The sequence below is a fragment of the Poecilia reticulata genome, linkage group LG10 (assembly GCF_000633615.1).
Source record: "Poecilia reticulata strain Guanapo linkage group LG10, Guppy_female_1.0+MT, whole genome shotgun sequence".
NCBI classification, from domain to species: domain Eukaryota; kingdom Metazoa; phylum Chordata; class Actinopteri; order Cyprinodontiformes; family Poeciliidae; genus Poecilia; species Poecilia reticulata.
Genome location: NC_024340.1, coordinates 3,880,098 through 3,907,101, shown reverse-complemented (window position 1 = coordinate 3,907,101; position 27,004 = coordinate 3,880,098). Strand labels below are relative to the sequence as shown.

General features: G+C 42.7%; 1 protein-coding gene across 7 annotated transcripts in view; it reads right to left on the bottom strand.

Annotated features, from left to right (window-relative positions):
• Positions 1-25,537, bottom strand: part of efnb1 (ephrin-B1) — a 103,275-nt gene extending 77,738 nt beyond the window's left edge. Inside the window, exons 1-4 of one of the 7 annotated variants that reach the window (XM_008419611.2) lie at positions 25,435-25,537; positions 21,900-22,007; positions 21,722-21,824; positions 7,030-7,135 (exon numbers count right to left, since the gene is read on the bottom strand). In XM_008419611.2, the coding sequence (XP_008417833.1) occupies positions 7,030-7,097 (68 nt within the window). In that variant the 5' untranslated portion in view covers positions 7,098-7,135; positions 21,722-21,824; positions 21,900-22,007; positions 25,435-25,537. Of the gene's footprint in view, positions 1-1,167; positions 2,375-2,871; positions 3,023-6,968; positions 7,136-21,721; positions 21,825-21,899; positions 22,008-25,354 lie in introns of those variants that run through there. The other 6 variants (XM_008419610.2, XM_008419612.2, XM_008419608.2 and 3 more) reach the window with 6 other exon arrangements.
• Positions 25,538-27,004: the final 1,467 nt, after the last annotated feature.

Here is a 27,004-nt window from a genome sequence, read left to right as displayed (position 1 = left end):
ATATATACATACACAGCCCAGTGAACATGGCAGCAATATTCCTACTCGCTGGCTGCACAACGAGCCCCTATGACATCTGACATTTGGGGGATAAATCATGGATTCACTTGAATGACTAAGTTCCAGTTAGAAGCTGGCCAAAGCTACTCTCCGTCTCAACAGTCCCCTGGCCTGCTTTGAGCTCAGATGAAGGTCACATACATTTTTTTTTTTTTTTTTGCAGTTTACCCTCCCCTCCCGTCTCCCGTTCTCTTTATGAACGCTTTCCAACATCATGCAAAACGCAGGAGTCACATCTAAGTGGGTGATAATTGTTGCCAGAGCATAATGTGCTATCAGAAGTCTGGGCGCTCCGCTCTGCTTCTTTTTGCTGGGAATAATGGGAATTTTAAGGAGGAGGAGGTAAACTCGCCTTTTGCTTTCAGAAATTAAGCCTGGTACCCAGCCAGAGCAATTAAGAAAATTTGATTTCTTTTTTTTTTTGTTTTTTTTTTTTTTAACCATTTGCCTCTGATAAATGAATCTCATCTTGGATTTTTTGTTGTGGGGAGTGGAGAACTCCGAGATCTAAAATACGAGGTGGCCCTCTTGTTTGAAGGCTTATAGAGTGGTTGAAAAAAGAAAGTGAAAAATATAAAAGAGAAAGAGAGAGAAAGAGATGACTACTGCACCTTGACACACTTAGAACAGTTTACATGACTCTCCCCCCACACCCCTCTTTCTAGCAAATAACACCAATTACAAGGCTGTGCGAGGAAATTAAGGATAAACTCCCCAACTTTTGGAGACTGGAGTCTGAAAATAAAAGCTGCATGTAATATTGTTATAAATTACTATAATCAACTATCCATTATTGTGATTAAAGTGAAGGCCTGCGTGCTGGATATTGTTTGAGCTGTGGTTGTTGGTGTTTGGGAAATTCCCCCCACTGTGGAGTAAATATATATAAACACACACCTCCCAGTGTGCAGGACTGGTAATTATAACCAAGCAAATTATGTATTAAAAAAAGAAAAGAAAAAAAATAAAGAAAAAAAATTAAAAAAATAAAAAATATATATATATTTATAATTTACAACATTTAGCAGAACCTCGATGCAATTCCCCCCTCATCCCCCCAGCAAATGCAGCTCCCACCCGCGCTTGTACGAAGGACTTGGGACTTACTTGGGATTCTGCGAGCTCCAAATTATAGTCTCCAGCGACTTAGCCGAGGGTAGCGCCGACCTGCACATTAGAATAAACATCCAGAGGTAATACTTCCAACATCCGAGCCCCGCCATGCTGAGGGAATTCACGCCGAGGAGAACGAGCCGAGAAGCCGGAGCGACCGGGGCGCTGCGTCGCGCCTGACGAGCCTGAGTGCGCGCTTCGGCCCGTGGGAAGGTGAGCTCGGGATCAGTCGGGAGCATGCGAGGTCGCTGTCAGATACATGTCCCCCTGTCCGACTTCTTCTTCAGATCGTCTTCAGATCTTCCCCTTATCTACCTATCAATATATCTATCAATTATCTCTCTTTCTCTTTCTCTCACTCTCGCTCTCCCCCCTCCGCCACCTACTTCTGCTTGTTTCGTCCTTGACTGATCTGAACCGATGTGTGCGCAGGATGATCTGGAGGAAGAGTGTCCTGTATGACCTGTGGCTGCTTTTCTCTTTAACCCTGTTGGGGAGGAGAGGAAAAAACAAAAAAACCCAAAACAAAACGAAAAAAAGAGAGAAAAACTCCAACGATTCGATCCGGTCGAGCCAATCGGTTAGAAGGTCCCCCGCTGGTGTCCGTACCTGTCGCCCGTTTTTAGCCTACAGATGACCACATTCATCCATCAGTCACAACTCCGCAGCACGCCAGGAATCTTGGAGGTCCTCCTCATTCCAGTGTTATCTTTCACTCCTCCTCCTCCTTTTTCTTTTCTTTTTTTTTTGCTATTCTTCTCCGCAAAGGAATCGGGAGTTTCTATTGTAAATATCCCTCCCGGCTCTCAGCGTGAGAGGATTGCGCTGCGAGCAGTCTCAGTCCGCCTTCCCGGAGCGATATGCCCAGTGCGTAAAAATGCACGCCGCTCTTTGGACCGAAAGTGTAGAAGGAGGATGGATCCGACCTGCGTCTGTTGGGGGTCGAGGAGTAGATCTCAATCAGCWCGGCGACATTCCCATCTTTCCGCGTTCATTTTTTTTCCTTTCCTTTTCTGTTTTACCCCCCCACCCCCAGAAAAAAAAAAAATCATCTCCTTGAAAACACTCCGGTGAACGCTTGTATGTATGTATGTGTGTGTGGAGTGTGTGTGTGTGTGTGTATATGCAACAGCCCGAGCTCGGCTTGGTAACTCGAGCCGAGCGGAGAGGCGCAGGCAGGCAAAGGCGGGCGGGGACGGCCCACAGCGTGCGTTGTGGCCAATCACGGCGCTCTGTCCGAAGTTGGAAGCAGGAAGCGAAGGCATTTATGGGGACGTGGAGGGTGGACTAGAGAAGGAGGAGGAGGAGGAAAATGGGTTAAGGAATGGTGGCGGTGGTGTGGGAGGGTGTTATTAGGTTGACCCCCCGCTTTTCACCCCCCAACCAGCCGCTTCGGCCGGAACCATCGACCCGAACCAAAACGGACTTTGGAGTTATTCGTCAAACTGAAAGCAGAAGCGAGTTGGGATAGGCAACTGGAGTAAAAAAAAAAAACTTTGGCCCCATTTATACGAGAGAGGAGAACTGATCATAAACGAGCTACTTATGTCATAAACGTCTCAATTATATTGTTTAATGGCGATGATTGTGCTGACCTTGATCATCATCATAATAAAAAAAAGGCAAATGTGTTTATGATTTTTTTTTTTTGGCCCATAAAACGCAACTTTACAGTTTGCAGTGCAGGGGTTACAGTACCTGTTAGTTTGATTGCCTCTTTTCTCCTCTCTGAAGGGAATGATGATTAATGGCCTCTTTGGATCTCTCGCTGTTTGTCCTCTTTGGGGGATAATGAACTGCATGAGAACTTCGTCTCCCAGCGTCAATAGACAATAGGCGGTCGGTAGCCCTGTAGTCACCGAGCCATTCATTCACTGACGAAGAAATGCTTGACACATAATTGATCATGTCCATGTCTTTGCCCCCTTTGTGTGTGCGATTCTTTCTGTTGCCTTGCATTTATGCAAACAATGCCGCCCCCTAACGGTGGCAACAAAAACGCGTCGGGGCTCCCACAGAGAGAGAGAGAGGAGAGAGAAGAGAAGAGAGGCGAAGGGAGGGGTGGGATTTTGTGTAATTGGGAGGAAAACAGACATTTTTAAGAGGTGCTCTATGCTTCCTAAAATTATGCTTTTTTTTTTCTTCTTCCAACATCCTGTTGTCTGCAGACAGCCCATAAATCTTTGTGAGACAATAAGCTCAACACATGCTTCACACTCCATACACTATAATTATCTGAGGGTATTTATATTTGTGTGTTTTTCCCGGTGTGGGAGACCTGTTGGATTCTGTTGTAGATTCAACAACTACCCCGTTACTTCGGGGTAGTTGTTGAATCCACAACACAATCGAACAGGTTGCTGGACAGTGTGACATTCCCTGGCCACGGGGATACGCGGTACGGCGCCTTGCCAAAGCAGTTGGATCCCAAACTTCAGTGAATTTCATCGGGGTTTCACCTGACTGACAGCAGCAGACCATTCCGAAGTGAAAGGAAAAGATCTGAAGGACTCTTTTTACCAAGTAAAAACACATAAAAGTGTATTCAGGAACACAGGAAGCGTGGAGAAGAAAATGGATGGAGCCAATGCTGCATTCCAGTTGCCTTGGAAGCTGGAAGCCGAAGTGGGTTTGACGTCAGACCCGAGGTAACAGCTTTCTAATTAAGATGTCAGGATTCCAACATGGTGACGCCCATAAACATTGTTTGCTGTATCTCTTACAAACATCATTTTAGGCTTTACTTTTCATACACAAACATCCCTTTAATTTGCTCCGTTTATTGTTGCAGGCGCTACATGCAACTCTGATTATAGACGCACTCTTACATGTGTGTCTTGTAAAATAAACACGTTTCCACCACATCATCTCGCCAGTGTTGATGGAAGGAACGGCAAAAGCTGAAACGCGAAGTCAACTCTAGTCGGAGTTGCTCCCAGTTTCCCAGTGGAAAATCCGACTTCGGAGGGCAATTCGGTTTATTCTTTTTCGACTGGGAAGTCGGAATTTCCCAACTGGAGTGCAGTGTTAAGTAAATGCCAATAATGGAAGAAAACCTGCTCAAGGCTGCAACAGACTAGAGACTCCTGTGACCAGAACTGCAAAAGAATTGCTTTGATGACATGGCCCAGTCAAAGCAGTGAAATTAATCAAGTTGAACATCTGAGGGCAGATTTGAAAATTTACTGTTTGGTTCATCGATGCTCTCCATCTTAATCTGATTGAGTTTGCAAGAAAAAAAAGGACACTCTAGATGTCTAAAGCCCTAAAGATTTGTAGCTGCAACCACAACAAAAGCTGGCTTTAGATAGCATTGACCTGGACTGAGAGGGGATTACAAATGTATGCCGCAGATTTTCAGATTACATTTATAAAAAAATAAATTGAAAATCTTGTGCCCTTATCCTTGCTCTTAGCAATCTTCTTTTGGTCTTTCACATTATACCCCAAACAACTACAATGGAAGTTAATGGATGAAATTGCCCAGGCGTATTTATATTTTTAGGTTTCACTTGCAGTGGAAACATCCACGGTTGGTGGCGGCGGTGACTGCTGTGTCATGACTGCATCCACAGCAGTGGCAAAACACAGTCCGGTTGCCACAGAGCGAGACGTCCACAGAACGTCTGGGATACCTGATAACTCATCGGCCAATCAGTTAGTCACAGTTGGACACCTGATCTGCCGCAGCCCAATGAAATACCTCCGGTTTTGTGGCTCTGATGTGATGCCACAGCTGCGGCCGAAGCTCCCCAACCGATTGGGACACGACTTCAACAGGGACGGTGATGTACGCGAGTTTCCGTTTGTACCAAACAACAGCTTCGAAGTCCAGAAACAGCTCAGCGGCAGTGTGCAATTTTACAGAGATTTGCCTCGGGAACAAGTGAGAGTAATCTGCAGCAGCAGTGTGGAAGTAGCACCGCGCACATCGAAGAACAAAATACCAGCACAGTCACTTACAAGAGGATATAGCAAGTGACAGATGGACTGTTCATGTATTTTTCAGAGCTGTATACTACAGGCTTTATTGAACAGGGGAAACAACACAGAAGATGTGAGGACAAGGGGCTATTGTCCACACTCAGTCCCATTAGGAAGCTTCTTTCCACCCTTCAGACTCTCTATAGAAGCCGGTGCATTTTCAAAGAGTGAGATCATCATGTTAATTTATCTTTATGCCCCTATAAATAGCCAGTTTGCACTTTAATATCGCTGCTGCCTGAAGAGCGCAGCTGTTTGGGTCCATCGGGGGGCGCGGGGGGGAGGGGAGAAGGTTCACGATGGAAAGTTTTGTGTGTTTCTGTCTAAATGATGAGAGAACATGCCTTCGGACGAGAAATCCAACAGCTAAAACATGCCGACTGTCAGAGGCCAGATGCTAAGCAGACCTGGTGTTTACTGACTTTTTGACCTTTGATTTAGAATTACAGAGTGCAGCTGAGGGTGATTAGAGTGTCACCATTTTGGGCATTATTTTTAATCCAAAGTGCACGGGGTTTGCTCCGTATATTGGATGAATGTTAGCACTGGTGGAAGCGATCATCCTGAGAGGGACATAAATATGCAGAGGCTATTATTATTATTATCATTTTTTCTTTTGTCTTGGCTCAAGGCAAATAGATAAATGGCCATTGAGAGTCACGAACGTCAAAAACCTAACAGTCTTGGCTGAACTCGGCGACGACTGTATCTGCTGCAGATTTTTGGGGCGCTTCATCCAAGACTTGTCAAGTCGCTTCGCTGTAAGCCAAAAAGAAAAAAACAGTGTTCTTTTTCCTCCGTAGAGAACAAGAGAGGCCGGGGGGAGAGGTGACGAGGGGGTTAGGATACACTTGTTTAAACAAGTTAAAGATTAAGATGCGTTAATGATGAACACACTGATGATGATACTGTGATGGGAAATGGTAAATCTTCTCTAGTAACTGTTATCTTAGTCGCTGATGTTTAACTTTTTGGATCCTTTTTTAATTCTCTTTAATGCCCCTCGCTCAAAATGTGAAGAGTCCTAATCACGCTCAGAACTCCATTTTAGACCAAATTAATTTATCCAAAACACTAGTTTTCTCATTCGTCTGTATTGTTCTAATGAGGCCACTGCCTCTTCCAAACAGCCCTAGCCTGAAATGTCCACTTTACCCAAGCTGGTCGCTCTGCAGGGTTAAAAATTGCTCAGAGCAGGCAGCTGCTAAGTCTTTGTTTGTGCATAAATGGTCACTGTGTGAGGATTACACTGAAGAGTTTCAGGATGATAAAGATGAGTTAAAGTAGAAAAGCCAAGAGCTTAGACAAGGGATTGCAATTCACGCTCTGGGCTTAGGGAGTTATTTTCGGCGAGGGCTTTGCAACTCTAAATGTTTTTCATGTTCACAAAAAGCAACGTAATACAAGTGGAGAGGAAATGCGTGATGCGTTTTGTACGTTTTCACAGTGACGACCCTACAAGGAAGAGGGTACAGACACTGTATGGATGGAGGCATAAGAAGCAGTTGATGATTTTTGTACATTTATGGTCACAAACTTCCCCTCCCTATAACTTTGTTTGCAGGGATCATATCCAGAAAGATTTTAAAGAGACATCCAAGTGGGAGGAACTAACAATCTCATAATTTTGAGGAGCTTTCACATCGTTATTATGATGAAGTAACACTTTAGTTTAAGAGTTTCGACACTTGCCAAACCAGGTTTTTGTGCCTTTTTTTTTCATAAGAAATTGGTTTGTTAAAATGTCTTCTTTGATATAAGTCTATCAGCATCCCACATCTCAGGTTGAGATATTTGTTCAACCTACTTACCCAAATCCTTCACATTGCGAGGACATCCCATGTCCGCACAACCCTCTTCAGGTAAACTCACAGATTTTGTCGGATGTAGTTCCGTTCTTGCCTGAAGCTTTCCACAGCCTGGTTGTCTTCAGGTTGCATTATGGATTTTGAGTCAAGCTCACTCTCACTGTGTGACGCTGCAAAAGAAAATTCACTATGTCAGATCTCTAGCAGACATATAAAATCCTGATGAGATACATTGAAGGTGAAGAAAGTCACGATCTTATTTTTTACACCACAAAAAGTGTGAATTTTGTCTCCCTTTGGGTGCCATCACTCTGTCTTGGGTGTAAATTATAAACTAAAATATGACAAGATGCTAAATAAATAAAGTTCTTTAGTAATTGTGGATTTCTACATAGTTTGCCTTCAAAGATCTAGCCTGTCTTGAATCAAGTAGTTTTGATCAATAATTAATAAGATTTTCCAAAGTTTCCAACCACATAATTAGCCAACTTGAACTTTTGCAGAGCCGCCAGTGCACTCCTATGCGGGGCCCCTGCGTTTGCATAAATCGCTTTAGTTCTGTATTTTAGTGCGTTTGTAGAAAAGCTTAGGAACCGTCCAGGTGTAAAATCCTAACAGCTTATTAGACAGAGTCCCTTTCATCACCACCACCTGTTGGTTTTAGCAGCTCAAAATAAGCGAAGCTGAAAATGCTTCAATCGGCAAGATAAAATGGAGCGTTAGTGGAAATCAGCACAGCATCTTGTGTGAAGCTACACAACAGGCTGTGTTCTCGAGTTCATTGCTGATTTTCTCAGTCAAGCTATTTCTATGTTCGTAACGTTACGTTGGCAGAGGCAGAAAGAAGTGCCAGTCTGTCGGGTCACCTGTCCCGTCTCTATTGGTTATCTGTCAAATGAGATCTGAAATAACGCTGCAATGAACAACTTTATTCCCTTGTTTCTTTAGTTAAATCTTTTAAAAATATACTACAGTGTGGCATCAATACCAGATGCTATCTATATGCTTTTTTTGGCCCAACACTGTCTTTTGTGCGACATTCGTCGACTTTCTTAGACTTGTAAGTGCACAATATGTCACTTGTCATGTTACTTGTCATGTTTTAAAAATTGATGTAGATCAAATACACAAAGAACAAAGTATAAACCAAAGTGAACGTTCAGAAAGATGTCCAGTCCACTGCCTTTAGTTTGCTTTAGCATGTTCAGAGATATGAGTCACTGACGTTCAATAAAAATGCAAAAAAGTACATCAGAGATTGCATTTCTTCCACAAATTCATTCAAGTTGGTGTGTGTAAAAAGTTCATGATTATCGTCCACAAATCTGTGATGGAATCTGTCCTTGCATTTACTTTTATCACCTGGTTTGGCAACATAAGAGCAGGAAGCAAAAGCAGGATGAAACAAATAGTGAAAAGGCAAACTTTTCTGAACCAAAGTACCTGATTTAACAAAAACATCTCTAATAAACGGAGCCACACGAAGGTGAATAACCATTTCACTCAATCACCCATTTCATGGCACATTTGAGCTTTTGCCATCTGGAAAGAGATTCAGACAGCCTAAATCAAGGACCAAACAGATGGAAAAACTCTTCTCTTACTCAGGCCGTTATTCAGATTACATCTAAAATGTGACTGGGTTGTCATTTTAGTCAGATCACTTTTTGAAAAGGGATATTTGTGCAGAAATTTTTCCGGCGCTTTATTTTGTGCTTTTGCCAATGTTGTAGAGTGATTGCGCTCATGATTTTCCCCCGACTGCAAGCAAAATTTCCCAACGGAACCAATAGTAAAGTCATTCTGATACTGATGAAGGTTGATTATGATGTGACAGGACAAGGGCTGACAGCTATGTATGGAAGATAAGTGGTGCATAAAGTTCCTCTTGCTTTGTTGGACATCAGCTTTCACAGATGGGATGGTTTCTTAAATTACAGCGAGTCAATTCAAGTATTGGTGCTTAATAAAAAAAACAAGGATGGAGCACGTTCTGGTGTGGATTTGCTACTTGTTGTAACTGGTAACAATACTTAATAACAACAACCCAGTGTGGATTGATAATGTGCCACTTCTTTATCAAGACTCAGAGTGTCTGCGTTCCCATTGACCTTAAAATTGCGCAATTTGACATTTCGAAAATAAATCTGCTTAATGGAAAAGGGGCAACTTTGTAAAAGCTCTTGTTTCTCTATATAAAGTTTTGGCACTGAGACAAGGTTGTTTTACAGCCATATCGAAATAAGTGTTTTACAAAACTGAAATGGAAACACTTCTTTCGTCTCGAATGAGTCAACCAACAACGGGATGTTACTACTGATGGAAATGGCTAAGAAGATGACAGAAAGTAATGTGAGGATGATGTAACAGCAAGTTTTTTGGTGACTTATATAAACAAGCGTATTCACATGTGAGTTTAATTGCATTTCTTTTTTAATAGAAAAACCCCAAATTCTCAATTGTGGTTTTTCAACAAGGTCTTATGCACATTTGTAGTGGAAACATAGCTACTGATGTGTCACACATTGCCAACAATACTGATCACTATTCCTGCGTTAGTTTTTATGGCATTTCCAATAATGAGCTCAGAATATCCGACTTCTGAATACAAGGAGAATGCGGTTTCACAACAAGATGAGCTGATTGTCACAATCGAGACAAAACAATAAGGCAACTGCAAGAGAGGAACACTGATCCTACAGACACCAGGCTGCTGAGCGGTGAATAACCTGCAGGTGTGACATCTCACAAGGAGTCAACCCCGCTGCTGTGAAAACGGGAAAACAGACTCAACCACCTCAGGATTATAACATCACAAGGCTTCAACAGAAAATGAATAAAAAGCCAAAGTCTAAAACTGAAAAAAAAGGCTTTGAAAGAACTTTAGAAAGCCTGAAAAAGTATTGATCAAAACAACTTTCAAAGATTCCCAGCATGCCTAACTCATTGGGAGCAAAATCTAAGGAAATGAGTCGTTTCAGCCATATTATGTTTGTAATAGAAACCTTCTCAGCCATATATATCCGACAGTTTCACAGACAGAGGGACACTAAAACTAAACTTGCCAGATGTTAGCCTCCCAGAAAAGTACTTAATAATAATATACAGCACTGAAACGGGAAATCCTCTCCATCTGGGTTTGATAACACAGATATTTCAAATTTTTTTGCAAGATCTGCAACTAGCTACCAAAAATATTCCGCAACAAATGTTTAGTTCGCTCAATAGTCTTTCGCCATAACTCCTAAAGCAACACAAGTCTGCTGTGTTCTCAACTTCAAGTCCAAATTGAACCCTGCTGAGGACACGGATGCTTCTCATTTTGATATTAACTCTGAAGCCATGACATCATTATTCCTGGATGAAGCCTCTGTTTGGCGTGTTGTTAGTCCAGCAACCACACAGTGAAAATAAATCACAGCCGAAGTGTTCCGCTCTTGTTCTTAATCTGCTCCTAATGAACTCTGGCCCGTTTCCTTCTGTGATCCTCGGGCCAGGCGCGGTAGGAGCCGCGGTAGGCCGTTACGCCGCCGAGGCCTTTACGGGGGCCTATCGACGGACCGTGGATTCAGGAGTGAGCGGGGACCATCCGGCATGCACGGGGTCAAGTGGTCAGCCATCGTTATCTGAAGAGCGATGGGAGGATCCGGATGCGATCGATACCCGGCAGCCATTAACCACAGAGACGACACAAACCCCACAGAACCGCACAAACAGATGACTCCCGTCCGGCTTCACGGCCGGCAAAATCTCGGGTGAAGGGAAACACGAGGAGCATAAAGACAAACAAGTCAGATCCATTCCAAACACCAGCGCCAGCTGAGGCAGTGGGAAGAGGTGGCTAATGTAAACGGGCTATTTTGGGAAGGGCTGACACTTGAAGGCTGCTGTATGAGCCGTTCATGCTGCTTTTAATTTAACAGCAACATCAGTGAGGCCAAGCACAACAGCCGGGGCATCCGCAGACTTACATTTCCTGTTTGCGGTTGGCTTGATTGCTGCCCAGACGTCTTCCTCCTCTCTCCCTCATCTCTTTTATTCGTCTCAGTCATCATGACTGACAGGAAAGCTCTGATTACAGACAAATAATGGTCTGTGCTAAACAAGTCCTGCCTGATTTAACAACCCAGCCTTCTTCTTCTTCTTCCCTCCTCTTCTCTCTCCCTTTAACGAGAAGAGATGTTTCATGTGGCAGTCCTTGTTGACACATAAACACAGGGGAATGTTGATAAGAATGCTGATTAGTGGAGGAATGAGTTCCTCCTATCTTAAACTGCCACATTATACCATCCCAGCTTATCAGATTAGATTTGATTTTAGGGAGAAATTGTGTTAGTCACTGAAGAATAAGGCAACTCTCTGTGGAAAAGAAAGTCAGAACACGGATAGCGTACATACAGTGCCAGGTAGTTTTCAGCATTTTGTCAAAACTTTAATATCTACTGAGGATTTTCTGTAAACATTGGAAAACGATTTTCAAAATGTCTTTCAAATTAAAATCTGAAAAGTGTGGCATGCATTTGCACTCAGCTGCTTTTACTCTGCTCTCTCCCTAAATGAAAATTAACAAACTACATTCAGAACTCAACTAATAAGTAAACTTCTATGCAATTTATTTTTATTATAGAAGTACGACTTAAGCCTTGGGTCAGGGTTCGGCCATAAACAAGCATCCCAAGCTTTGAACATCTCACAAAGAACTGTTCAATCCATCATCCGAAAATGGAACCTGCCAAGACATAGCTGTCCATCTGGACAGATTTACTGCTCAGGTGGGACATTCTCCCCATCCAACTATTAACTGTGCACTCTTAAAACATAATTTAAGACTGGAAAATATTAAATCAAGATTATTTTTTATTATTATTATTTTTATTCCAAGTTACAAGATGTCCAATTTGCTCCAAGTCACGTAAAGAAGACACGTGAAACAAGGTGCTCTAGTCAGACAAGAACAGAACATTACAAATAAATCTGAGCATATCGTTCGCATTGTGTAGACTTTTGCTCATCGTCTTTTTTTTTGTTGTTGAGGCGTTGCATGTTTAGATAATTGTTCCATCTGGTTGAGGATGCTGTGCAGCTGGAAGGATTTTTGCTCCTGCTTTTATATTTTCTGATGGTTGTTATGATGCATAATCGTGGCAACAAGGTATTTTTACAACTGGAAGCAGCTGATTAGCATCTCAAAAGCTCAAACAGTACCTGAAGTATGGCCCCAATCCCAGTGGATTTGACAGAAGAAGGCTTTATGGATACTGAGCAGGATCAAAGAGCAGAGAAAGAAGAAGTTCAAACCACCTCTTCCACTGATCATTATGGGGGAAACATTGTGTTCATAGCTACGACATCTCTCTGCCCGGCTTTTTAAACTATGGTGCATTCACACCAGCCCTGTTTAGTCGGATTCAACTGAACTCTAGTTTCTTTACCTAGAAAGACCGCTTCGTTTGTGGAGGCGTGAATCCGCAATCGAACTTTAGTTGCAGACCAAAAACGCAAACGCTGGTTCGCCTAAAACGTTTTTAGGTGTCGATTCGGTTGGAGTGAACTCTAGCTCAGCTGCATATGTGAATGCAAGAGGACCGGTGGCCTCCCTAAAAGCAGGAAGAGACTATAGCGCAGGGCATTCTGGGTAAATACAACCTAAACAAACAAACGACTCTAACGCTTGCGGTAGGTAGTAATGGCTGGCAGTGTTTTACCAAAGTCAAAAGAGAAATCCTGCAACCACCAAAATCTGATGCTACTCCATTTTTGTTTTCAATTTGCGAAGAAGGAAGTTGTTGTTCTTCAGAGCTTTTTGTGTCGTTTTTCTCAGTGGTTGCAGCGCCACCACAGGCAAGGAGGCGAACAAGTTTTTTTTTAAAGGATTAGGTTTTTTTGACAATGCAATATGCCGCACCAGATGAAAGTGTAACAAATGTAATTTTGGTGCCCAACTGAACTGAGTTTACTGGACTATCAGGTGTGATAGCACAAAAGAGAAGCAGCAAACGCAAATGAGGTGGAACAGCAGTACTTACCAACAACCGATGGAGTCATTCAGGACATGTTACTGCAGAATGTTGTTTCTGCTGAATGGATACTGAACTATTGAGCCRTTAGGATGTCARGTTATTGTCAGCAACAGTCTTCAGTCAGAGGCTTTTTCTTACTGCCCACAGCATCACCATCCACAAAGACTGTAAAGATGCTATAAGACATCAGTTACACTATTTAATATTTTTAAGTTGAATAAGAACTGAACTGACAGCGATGCGCAATGTTAGTAAGTAAGCAAATTTTTTTCCATATGGCATCTTTCAAAGATAAAAAAAAACATGTTTCATTGTAAAATTAGACTTTAAAATAAAAACACTGAAACATAAAAGCTTAAAAGCAGAAATAAAACAGCATATAAAAAACCAGTTTGATGATATTAAAAAACTATTTAGCCAGTTAAGAACCTTGCAGAGATCTACAATCTCTTTCTCTGTAGGGACCTAGCAATACCGTTTACAACAAGTGTCATGCATTTGACTTGAACTGACAAGTTTTAAAAGCATCAAAGAATAAATCAAATTTAAAAAACTGCTAATAAAAAAAAAATGCCTGTCTTTACAAAACAGCTGCTTTTTAAAAGAATAGACAGAATCAATATAGTACAAAGATGGAAGCAATGCGTCCACAGAGTTGGGTCCACTGCTCTAAAAGATTTAGACTTTGTCAGACCCGATGGGAAGACAGATGAAACTAAATCCAGTTGAATCTTTGAAGAAAGCCTGTAAGAGGCTGCAAAAGACTCAGTCAGACGTAATGTGGAATGATTTAAGTCAAACTATATTGATTTCTAAAAATGGCCCAGTCAAAATTTGGGACTAAAGCTAGGTGAGAATCTGTGGTAAGAGGTTGGCATTGCTGTTCGTAGAACCTCCCCATTCAGTCTCACTGAGATTACGGCCTTTTGCAAAGAAGAATGGGAAAACGTTTCATTCTGGTCGAATTTATGCCATTTTCCTCCCCAGAATGTTGAAAACCATAATTTTCCTTCCAAATTCCACCACATTGTCTCACCCAAAATCCCAATAAAAATACATAGAAGTTTGTGATTGTAAAAGTGTAAAACACAGACTTGTACTTCTGCCGGCCGCTGCATATGTTGTCAACTCACTTTGGTTATTTGTTGGTATTTTGTAGACCTACTGCCTGGAGGCTTAGAAGAAGAGCTAAACGGATAGAGATGATATGCCAAATGTTGGCCTGGAGGTGAGAGGGGGGTTTGTTCTGTCCATCCTAATAGAATTACAAGCCACTGATAGATGAGTTCTTTCTCTGGGGCTGCTTGTCTGTCAAACATTAGGTCACACTCGGCTTCCAGACTCAGAGGGACGGTTCGGTAGAAAGGAGGATGGCGGGGGAGGGGAGGGAGCTCATGGCATGTAGAAGAAAACGTCTGGAGAGGTGCCCCGCTCCCTGCCAAGAAAAGGAGGGCAACAAAAGTGGGAAAAGGGTCTAGAAAGCGAGAGGAAAGGGTGAAAAAGAGAGGGTGGGAGTTGGTGAAAGAGAGCGAAATGAGTGAGGGTGGGGGGTTAAAGAAAGAGAGGAGAGTGAGAAGGGTACAAAAGGGTGCATTTGAATCGGCTCTAATTAAGGCCTGTGTGATGGACAGGACCTGCGGACGTGCCTGCTTTTTCTTTTGCAGCGTGTGTGTGAGTGAGCAGGGAGACGGTGCGATGATGGGAGGGGCCCGGCCCCAAGTAGAGATGTCTACTGCCAGCAGCCTGAATGGGACAAAGACCTGAATAGAAACTTCAAAGCAACCTCTGTGAGCTCACCCTCCAACTCTCTCCCCTCCTCCCTCTCCTTCGCAGTCCCTTGGCTCGGCGATGGTCAACAAGCTCCCGTTGGAGCAGACGCCGCCTGTGTGATTCTGTTTGCCGGCCTGTTATTTTTCTTGACAGCTACAGGCGATCCCTGGCAGCTAGTTTAGATTTCAAAGCGTGTCTTATGTGGGGATGTGTGCGCCGGCTGGAGAAAGCAAACTGCAGGGATGCAGATATAATTGGAGCTGAGGATCTGACTCATTGCTCTCCCCTTTTTGAACCGAGCGCTGGCTCTCTTAAGGCAGCACTGGAACCGGAACAAGTAGCCCACAGCGCTGACACGCTGAAGAAATTATTGTTGCTAAATGATACAGAGGGGTTTAACGTCTAATTTCATCCCAGTGTCCTTACCGATTTCGCCCCGCGTTATGATCCCGCGGTGTGCGTCATCTCATTTGGCTCCGGCTCAGGGCTTGTAATGATCTCCCACTTATCACCTCTCTCGCTACAGTAGATCCTTCTTGAAGTGTTTAGTGGTGCATTTGCACCGGCCCTGTTTGGTCCGCTTTTATCAAACTCCAGTTTGATTGGCTGGAAAGTCCGGTTCGCTTGGGGAAGTGTGAATGCGCAATCAAACTCTGATGCGGACCAAAAAAGCAAACTCTGGTCTGCCCAAAAATCCAGGTCTTGATTTGGTCGAAGTGGACTTTGGTGCGATGAAAATGCACATGTGGATGGAAGCGGACAAGAGCCAGCTCCAAAAGCAGGAAGCAAAGGAATTTTGGGTAATTACAAATAAACAAACATGAGAGTTTAGCTCTATCAGGGAAAATGACTAGTAATCTTTTATCAAAGACAAAAGAGAAATCCTACAACCGCTAAAGTCTGACGCCACTCCATTTTTTATTTTATATTGTCAAGAAGGTAGTTTCAGTCATGTCTTCTTCATTGGTTTTCCTGGAGTTGCACCACAGGCAAGGGTTGAACAGATTTTTCAAAAAGTTTGCTTCGTTTGACACAATGCAGTGTGAAAGCAAATCGCAGCAAACCAGCTGAAAATGTAACAGATGTCATCATTTTGGTCCCCAATACACTGGATTATCAAGTGTGAAAAGACCCTAAGAGACAAGGGCCTACGCAAATCCAGGAATTTATCCTCCCTCAGAGAAGAAGCAACTCCCTGGGAATAAGCAGGAAGAGCTGAGGTTGAGGGCCGGGGCAGGGCTGAGATAAGATTTGCTTGTTTGTTTGGATATCCGTCCTGTCTGAACCCTCTTGTACCAGTCAAGCGTCAGGTCAACCGTCCAAAGCCCGTGGGATCAACATGTCATTGTTGCCGCCTGGTGTCCCTGACATGTCCTCAGTGGCGTCATCACAGAACACAGACCAGATTGCTCAGATCTCGGCTGAAGAGCCACCAGCATCCACCTCTAATCAGAGCACCGCCCCACCGAACAACCTCATCAGGGGACTTTTATCCCCCCCCCCCYCCTGCCGGCGGGTGCTTTGGGAAATTGTACAGGCTGCTGCAACTTTGATCACATATTTATATTCCAAGTGTAACCCCAGCAGGCAAGCCTCGTGCCCCTGCAAATGAAACGTCATCTGATTGCGCTTTCATTTCACGCGAAGCGGACGACAGCCTTTATTCTATGAAAATAAGCTTATATTTGGAGCTGTAGATAACTCTATCTGCAGACAGAATGTTATCTGTCAGCCTGATTATGTCATAGCTTTTTCAGCTGAGCGTGATTCTGTGCAGGCTATAAATAAAGAGGCTGTAAAAAATAAAAAAACCTGGAGGAGGCCCCCTCTGGCACATACACACACTGTCACAGTGGCATGGCCTTAGAAACAAAGAGATGAGCATTATAACGCCTAATGTACGCATGCCTGATTTCACACTCGGAGCAAAAAAGAAAAAAGAAAGAGGCATCAGATCTGAGCACGCATTGTTGCATAAACATGTCCACAGTGTAGGTCAGAGGTTAACCCACACTAATCATGGGCAGGAATTACACATTAAGTTTAGGCCTCCTTGTTGCCATCAGCGATCGTTAGACACAAATCTGGCTTGATCGTTCACTGCACTTCATGGAAAACTAGCAAATTAAAGTTTATTTAATGTAGCAGGGTTTAGTGCAACTCTATGCATTTTTTTTATTGGGTTTGAGGTCTAGTTATTCCAGAAGGTTAAAGAGTATGTAGTTGTGTGTAAAGTTCAGCCATCTGACCCTGAATTCAGAAGAGACAAGTTCAGAAAAAGCCGGTGGTAGAGCAGGTAGGTCCTGGGCTCGAATCCCAGGCCGGGTTCTTTCTGCACAGCGTTTTCATATAGATAGGTATGAGCTGCCCCTTTAATTCTGAAGGGGTAGGTGGGTGGGTATAGACGATGGATGCAGGCAGCAAAAGTACAAAACCATCACCGTTCACACACTGGAAACTGGTGATGTCCCTGGTCGGGTTTAAGCAAGTTTTACATTGCCTTGGACTGAGAGGGTCCAAGAAATAAGAACCTGCTCCAAAATGAACACCCTTATGGTCAGACAATCATCGTGCTGGGTGATGATTTGCACAAACTAGTTTAAACAAAGAGAAGACTGACAAGTTTCAACCATCGACATCTCGATGGTTGAAACTTGGACAGCTGGGACAACAATTATCTCAAACTTAAAGTAGACAAACATGAGGCCTTTACCATACTAAAATTTGTAGATCCATGTTTCAAATCTGAAAAAGCTTAACCAAATCTACCGAGAGGGGACAAACATCCATCTATAAGGATACCAGAGGCCCGTAGATGATGTGTGGTCAAGGTACATCTATGCACATATTTATGGGAGTGTATACATAAATCTGGGTCTGCATGAATACATTCATGATTAAATTCAGACTTTGTCCAGTTTTAGCTTTGGCAATTTTTTCATGTCCAAGAACAGTTCAAATTCATTACAAAACTCCCCAAATTTATGTGACATTCATGGACATGATGAGTGCATGTACACGTTTTCAGACTATTTCAAACCTGTAGGGACGAGGAGAAAAAAATCCTAAATATGAGGACTTCCTTGTTAGCAAGCAGAGCTTTCGGTCGGGCTCATCAAAGCCACAGCAATTACTCCCGTGCTCCCTAACTCGGGCATCAATCTGCTCTTATCTCAGCTCAATGCAGGATCAGGGAATATCAGCTCCAGCATCTGCTCCATCCGCAAACCGAGCCACTAAAAGCACAACAAAGTAGCTCTGCAGGCATAAATAGCGAAAGGAGGGGGCCCCCCGGAAGACGGACACATAACAAAAAGCAGGGTGATGAAAGATAGGACGGAGACACAGGTGTGTGTGTGTTCTTGTTTGTCTTATTTGCCTTGAGCATTTGGGTTCAATCAAACTGGAATCTGTCCATCAGCCAGAAGAGAGAGAAAAGAAAAAGCTTCATTCAGACGGATTTCCAAGCAGTTCGCCTCGGCTCAGGAGAGATTCTTCAAGGGAAATGAAGACATAGAGAGAGAAGGAAAGTCAACAGTGGGTCACGGAAAAAGGTCAAAGTTGAGCCACAACAGGCAGGAGCAGATATGAAGTTAAGACAGGCATGTCATATTTATTTGAGGGGTTAAGATATCCCCCGACTGTTTGTCTTATGAGCTTTGAGGGAACCCTCACATCAAAGCCCAGAGACACGTTTTTTACATTATGAAGCCAGTTTGCTTGGAAAAGTCAGGCGATCCTGATTCTGTTATGGGGAGCAAAGCTGCTCCAACACCTGGCTGGAGTGAGAGCTGGGCTGCATGAAGTGGACAGCAAACTATTTTTAGGGAGGATGTTTATTTTCCTCCCTGTCCCACCGAAGCAACATCTTTCATTCCGACCTCTTTATCGCAGCTGTGACCCTGACTTCCCTCCTCCTCCTCTTTCTCCTCTGACTGTTCTGTCTTCTGTACCTCCTTGTCCTCTTTTGATTCCCCTTTTTTTTTCTCTCTCTCTCACCTTGTCCTCATTTGAGCCGGAACAGTCGGCCGTGGCGCTTTCTCTGAATTCAAATGCTGAACCATCTAAAGACTTCTCAGTTCCGCACGTGCTTCGAGGCCTCGGCCCTTCTAGCTGCAAATCAATAATAAAGGAGTTAACGTTATGAGGAAATACCTCAGCTCCAGGTGCTGGCTGCGGGGGTCAGGGGTGAAAGGTGACTGGTCACACACAGAGCCTTGGGGCTCCCTGAACCCTGACCCCCACAAGACTGATGAACAGCATGCTAACGAGTACCAGCTCCCCTTCTCCGTGTCTGCACTCTCTCTTCTCGTCTTTGACCACCTCTGATTCCTCTCCCTCTTCTTCCTTCTCCCCCACTTTTCTGATTGGAGACAGCAAAGAAATGCAACGGTGCCCTGCGAAACGTCGCATACTCCTTATATTTGCTTAATCTAAACCTTGCAAAAGTGTTTGCAACAATTAAAAAATGTAATCAAAAAACACCAGGTACAGTCAGAAGACAGTCAGCGCCACCCTTAACAAGGAGGGTACAACAAAAAGATAATTGCTGAAGACGGTGGACAGGAACAAGAATGGTAGGAAAAGGTGCACCAGCAACAGGGAGAACTACATTCTTGAGAAGATAGTCAAGCAAAATCTATTGCAGACACAGATGAATACTAGATAGGAACTACAAATGTCGCATTCAGGCCATTTCTGAACCAGAGTCTTACCTGAACGAAGGAGAAAACAAACTGGACTTTCGCGCAACGGCCAAAAGTCCTGTTTTCAGATTTATGTAAATTCTGTATTTTATTTGGATATCAAGGTCTCAGGGTTTTGGAGGAAGAACAGGGAGGCACAGAATCCACTTTGCTCAAAGTCCAGTGTGACATTTTCACAGTCAGTGGTGGTTTGGGGTGCCATGTCATCTGTTGGTGTTGATCCACTGGGTTTTCTGAAGTAAACGGTCAATGCAGCTCTCTACCAAGAAATTTGACAGCGCCTCACACCTCCCTCTATTGAGAAGCTGTATGGAGATGCTGAATTTATTTTCCAGCAGGACTTGACACCTGCCCACACTTYCAAAGGCACCAAAAGCTGATTCAATGACCATGTTGTTCCTGTTCTTGATTGTCCAGTTAAACTCCCCCGACCCGAACCCCATAGGAAATCTACGAGCTGTTGTGAAGAGGAAGATGAGAGACACTACATCCAACAAGGCAGATGATCTGAAGGCCGCTATCAAAGCAATCTGGGCTTCCATTACACCTACACAGTGCCACACGCCAATCACCTGGATCATATGCCACGGCGCATTGATGCAGTAATTCATGCAAATAGGAAGCCCAGCCAAGCATTGAGTGATTAGAAATATAGATACTTTTCAGAACCATGGTTTCCTCACACTGCGCAGTGCTCTGTTATGGTCCATCAGACAGCATCTCAAATAAAACACAGCACATACAATTTTGAGGTTCAGACTCTGCACCTGATGAACTTTTAAAGTAGCTCACCATCTGCAGCTTCCTTAGATTTATAATCATCATACCACATTCAGACAAGGCACTGTTGCACCCTTACATAACCTAACCCCTATCTAGCAGTGCATGCAATACTTAAGAATAGATTGAATAAATTATGATTGGGTAAGGTGTTAAATCATGGCCAGCAGTGGAAGTGCTCTCCTACTAATGAGGCTGCTCATCCTCCGCTCTGGAGGAGGAAGGGAAGTGAGAAATCTAATAACGGGAACATTCATGAGCTTCCACCCACACGGGCACATTAAAGAAGCACATGCATGCACAAAACGGACCCGGTTCAAACGGGGTCGATGCGCACACACGCATTCGCCGCGCACACGGCCGCATGCTGGTGTCATTTGGGCAGCCGCACCATAAAGCCAATTAAAGAGATGAGTCTTATTAGCAGAGGTGTCCCGGGCCTCGTACATCACGGGGCTTTCCTGGCAGGGGCCGGTGACATGCAGGGGGCTCTCCGTCATCTTTATGAGACCTGTCTCATCACGCCCTTATGAGACACTCATCCAAACTTTTACAGAGACTCATGATTCAACTGGTGCTGGCTCGGCCCAGAAATCCATCCAGTCATCCGCAGGTCACCTCTGAATGGGCTCGGGAGGGGGGGGGCGAGGAGGAGTGTAGTGCAGCATACGACTTCAACAAATTTTCTAGTGTGCCTACAAGCATAAAAATCTACATGTTTACCCTTCAGATCATGTTTTTCATATTTCCCATTAGTCACTAGAATTTCAAGGTGGCGGCCATTTTTCAAGATGGCCACCATGACAACCAGGGTGACCATTTTATTATGGTCACTCTGGTTGTCAATGTAAATCATTGAACATGATTTCTGTGAATTCAATTATGTATGGTTTGACACAAAGTATTTATCCGTAATAAATATTACTAGTTTCAGTTTTTTAAAAAAAAACCTTTTCTTTGACCACCATCTTGAAAAATGGCCACCATGACAAATTTTGCTGAAATATTCAGCTCTCTGCTGCACCAGTGGAAGAGCAGAGATGCTGGCCTTGTTTGGAGCAGCGCTGCATGTTTTCAGTGCGAGTCCCTCTAATTGAAAAAACGTAATCTTGTTTTCTTTCTACCTGCAGGGAAAGGCATTATTACACTCGCTCCAAAGCTCTGGCCCCTTTGCGGGGGCGAGTGTGGGTCGGGTGGGGAGGAGTGGCGGCACAACCACGATCAGAGTAGAGGTGAGGAGCTAAGGTGTAAAGAATCGGATTCCAGGGCAACTCAGGGTAAACATTGCCCCGGTCCCAGCTGAAAACCCCACTTGTTTTCTTGCTCGAGCCCCCCTGCTCAGAGCCGTGGACCACCTGCAGCTCCGCTGATGACAGATTCCCTCCACACCGAGGACCGTCAGTGCCAAAAGGAGACTAATCCTCCTGCTCCTATCCTCCAACAACAATAGGCCTGTCACTCGTTCGCTCATTCAGCATACCTTTAGCCGCTCTGCCCGTGTGTCAATACGAAGAAAACCGACAGGAGGCAGACAGTAGGTTCCCACGGCGCTGTATTCATAGCGTTCCGCAGGAATCTGCAACCTGTTCGGGCCTGTTTTGGTGAAACCTGCTCCTTATAATGAAAGGCATTGATGCTTCTTCTCATTTCACATTCACCTTGACATCTCTGTTACAGCCCACACGGCGTCTCGTCTTAATCCAGGAGTGCTTATCTTTCGCTTTTTATTCAGTTACCAGATACTGCACTGGAAGCGGAGTACAGTGCTGGAATGACATGAGAAAAGAAAAAAAAAAACAAGAGTTTATATTTAGCTCAGGATGAGGATGAATTTTGGACATCTGACAGTTATTGGCCTGGAGGTTTGTCTGTCTGTGTGCTTAACTCCCTGTGCTTAATCTAATGAAGGGTCGGGTAAATGATTTAACAGGGTCAGCTGCCTTTTTCTTCTGCCTTTACAAGCCGAGCAGACTATAACCAATCCTTTCATTAATGATTTATTCATGGCATAAACATTGTTGCTTTATCTCATCTCAAGAGACTATTCAGGTTTGATTCTCTCTGTAAAGAGGTTCTTTTAAAATGCGTATAAAAAAAACTCCAGCTACAGAGCCTCGTGCTCATATTTCTTAAGCTTCAGCATATTTTGCTCGGATTTTATGTGGCAGGCAAACACAATGCAGTGCTTAAATGTGAGTCAGAAGAAAAATTATATGTTTATTTTTTAAAGCTTTTGAACAAATAAACATCTGAAACTAGTGGCTTGCAATTGCATACAGACTCCTTTTAACCTGATATTCCTAAACAAAACCTTTTGTGCCTTCATAAATTGGATAATTAGCAAACAGATGAACGTCCATCTTGACTATTTAGCTGTCAAGACGGCTAAAGAGGGAATGTGATAACTCTGGAGGAGCTACACAGAGGAACAACTCAGGAGGGAGAATAGTTGTTGGTTAGTACAAGCATAAGTTGTGTGCTCCATAAATCAGTCCTTTAAAGCAATTGTGTTTGTTGTGGTCTGAAATGACTGATTTTGCAACACTTTTTTCTCCAAAAGTTGTAATCAAAGTTGCACTTTTGTAAGCTCTATTTTTGCCGTAGCATTTCAACAAAAGTTGAAAGTGCCGCACATAACCTTCACAAAAACAACAGGATTTTAACACGGTTAATATTTCAAGAGAAAATAGCATTTTCAAGTACCTTCTTGAAATATCACCCTTAATACAAATAAAAAAATTCATCTCAGTTGTAGTGATTGGTCAGAAAAAAAGGGAAACACAGAAAACATTAAGGTGATTGGCCAGATTTTCAAAAAAGTTACAATGACTGGTGAAACTCACAAGTTCCCGCAAAATTTGCGAATGACGAGTGAATTTGAAGTGGCTTCTATTTTTTTTTCAGATCCTCTCCAGCAAAGCTGACTTTTCTTCAGCTATTTCACAACAAAAGTATGGACAAAGATTTCAGTTTTCTTTTGCAAATCCGGTAAAGAAAACCGGCAGCTCTAATCGCAGCAAAAGGAGGTCTATAATAAAAAGTATCAACTCAGGGGAGTTGAACAAAAACACATGCCACACTTCTCAGATTTTTTCTCGAAAGGTTYGAAAACTATATATAGTTTACCTTCCACTTCACAGCCATGAGCCACTTTGTGTTGGTGTATCCCATAAGACCTAAATGAAACACATCAAAGCTTTTGGCCGGAACATGCGAAGGGTGCTCAGTTTAAAGCAAGTACAGTAGTCATGTCACATGCTTCAACTTGAGCACCCTTGTGATAATTATCCATCGTGCATTTACATGCATGCGAGAATTTTGGAGGCCCAGTCCCTCCTGGAAGGTTTCAACACAAGCTGGGGACTGATGAAAATGGGAACGCGGAGGTTATCAGAGGTAAATGGAAGCTGGAAGCCCCAGCTGGGTCTGTGGTGGTGATTAAAATCCAGCAGCCCCTGACCTCAGCAACACAATTTAACCCAAGTCATCTAAACAAATGCACTGCAGTGGAAACAAAAGCAGGAGGGGGGGAAAAAAAGAAAGAGAGAAAGAAAAAAAAAATCATTATTTTGGCACAGAAAGAAGACGYGTGGAATTAACTATGAGAGAAACTGGTTCAGGAGCGCATGCTAGGACCGACAGCTCAAAGGACAAATCAAACAGAGCAGCAGAGGGAAGTGCCTTTCTGCACCTCTTGTACGCCCCGACAGCCGACATGTGACAGGCAGCCTGACGCGGTGATGGACGAGCCTCTTCATGTGTTATGAGCTGCAACATGAAACATGAAGGGGAGCTCTCTGCCAGGCCCTATTCTGGTGCTCCTGCATTGATCTGAGGCCCCCTGTATTAATCATGCACTTAAAAAAAAAAAGAAGACTCTGCAGCTTTCATCCTTTCTTCTGCCACCTCGTAAGCCCACTTTTATCATATAACTAACAGCGCTGTGTGTCTGAGCACAACAAAGCATCGCTCCCGCTAAAAGGCCCCTTTGAGATGGAGACTGGGTGTCTGAAAGCACATTTTCACCAACTGGAAAAGATCCATGTAATAGAGAGTAACATCATCTATGGGAGTGTTGAATGGCAGCAAGTGGCAGTCTGGCTTGGAGTGCACYGCCTCCATGTGTCGAGAATGTAAATTACATCAGAGCGGTGTGGTACAGGTACCAAATCTGGGTTTGAAACAGGGAAGAAGAAAAAAACCCTGTTTATCCATGAGTAAAGCATACTAGGATAAAATATGTTTACCATTTGCGTGCTCTGGTTTTACTCGAGAGAAATCTTTAATATTTTGAAAAAATGAATAGAAAAGTCCCTGGAAGTCGTGAGATAAAAGCTAAAATCTAATATCGCTCCGGTGCATATAAAACTTAATGATAGGTGCACCAAAACATTTTTTGCATCCAATTAAATCTTTCAAATGACCAATTTAGCAAATAAAAAGTGCAAAATAAAGGGAGAAACCCATTGTTTTAAACTTGCAGTGCTAATTTTTATTTATTTTTTGCTAAATATTAGTGCGTTTAAATTTTTTTATTTGAGCAGCTTTGATTTCCACACACATTTTCAAATGCATTGGAAATGTTACATTCTATACGACTAAAGAGCTTTTTTTCCCCGTGTAGCATTCTATTGTTTGGCAACAGAAGCGAGCCGCTGGCAACCGGCGATAAATTTGCACTTACCCACGATGGACGCAAAAGCTAGCCAATTAGCAGCTAGTTAGCAATAGCCTCAACCGCCGTTAGTCACAGAACGAAGTCAAGATGTACGCGTGCGACTCAAGCTGTTGCCCGACAGGAAAGTCAAACTGGAGGTATACAAAACTATTTACACAAGATTAAATAGTCCTGCCACAACAAAATTTAAGACCCGTGATTAACACATCTAAGGTCAACAAATTTTTTTAAATGCAAGACATTTTAAGGCTTTAATTTCAGACATGAATTTCATGCTTTTTAAGACTTTTCAAGGATACAGCGGGCACTCTTGCACCACTGGAAATAGACGCCAGGCCCCACAACTCAGCAGATATTGATGGGGATACTTAATGAAAGCATAAATCTGAAAATGCGCAAAGCCGTTTCTGGGAACTACCTTTCACTTTCTGTTACCTGTAAACAGATATTTCAGCTCAGGAGTATGATAGGATGACATTTCAGTTCGTCTTGTTTTTTTAAAGATGTTTGCTTACTGGTGTCTTCAGAAAGTCCGTCTCGCTGAAATAGCCGTTTCAAAGGAACTTCCTCTTGAGCATAAGGTGACAAAGACCGAGTATCTTGATGTATTCAAACTGATAAGCATGTTTTAAATAGACCAGAAACCTCGTTATGAGGAAACCTCGACATACCACGATGCCTGCGTCACCATACTTCAGTGTTTGGCGGTGCCATCTGACATTTCTTTGTTTTCCTTCCTCAAACTTTTTTTTTTTTTTTTAAACTAAAGTTTGATGTTTTTACATGATATTTGGAACAAACCACATCACACTGATGAAATAAAACTGCCTTTTTAAATAAGAGCCACAAGTTTTTAACCAACTGGAGTCATTGTCAACACACTGCTTTCTGTTACAATTGATTAAATGAAATCAGTAGGATTAAGTCACGACTGAGTCTGATGGTTTACTTTAACTCTGCCACTCCTACTAGCAAATTAAATACCAAATACAGAAATATTTGTTACTTAAAATAGTGAATGATAAGGTTGATGTTGGATTGTGGTCATTATTGTTAACGTTATTCTAATTTACTGGAATGCTCTTGTATGTCAGTGAATTTGTTGGCCAACAGGCCAACCCGACAGCACTTACGAAAACGGAACGAGAACCGTTTAAAAAGTAAGATGTACCACAGAAGAAATGTGTTGATTTTTATTCAAAAGTTACTGTCTCCAGACAAGTACAAATCAGAAAAAAACAAAAACAAAAAAAAACAAGAGTGACTGAAACGAGGATGGGATAATAGACAAATAACTCAAGGCTGTAGGCAAGAGTGCAGGAGAATAAAACAGAAATGTCCAAAAAGGAAGGAGAGAAATTAAATTTTGTATATGTACACATGATCTAATAAGGATTTATACCGATGTAGTGGTAAGTAACAAACAATAAACAGTACTTTTTTTTTTTTTTTCCTTAAAAGAGTTTTGTTTTTTTACTTACATAAAATAATTAGGCAAAAACACGTATAGGCTGTTTATCTACTTTATCACATTACATCCGACCACCTCATAGTTCATGTTCTAAGAGCCAATTTATCCACCTCGGACATGGAAGATTACTGTGAGAGAAGGTGACCTCCACGAGCATGTTTTTTAAGGCTTAAGCATGGAATGACTACAAAATAAACGACCTCAGTAGACAAAACATTTCATTGAAACTCGTGTTGACAAACGCATGTCAAAATCTAAGCTTTTTGTCTAGCTGCCACAGCGCTGCTGAATAACATCGGAGTTCAGTACTGTCCGAGTGACTGCCTTACAGGTTGAGACATTTGAAATCTAGAAGCATCTTCTTTTTTTTTTTTTTTTTTTTTCCTCCATTACCATTATTATCATCATCATTTGTGACAGGACTCTTTTCAATGCTGAGAAAAAAACCTTGAAAGCTCAATTTCACAAGTTCTTTTTCATTAGTTATATCCAAACTAATTTACACGTAGGAAAAAAGGTAGAAATTCAAAGACGGTATCAAGACAAAGAAGAAGAAACAAAAAATATATAGGAACTTAAAAATACAAATTTAAAAATCTTCCTTGACGCATGGC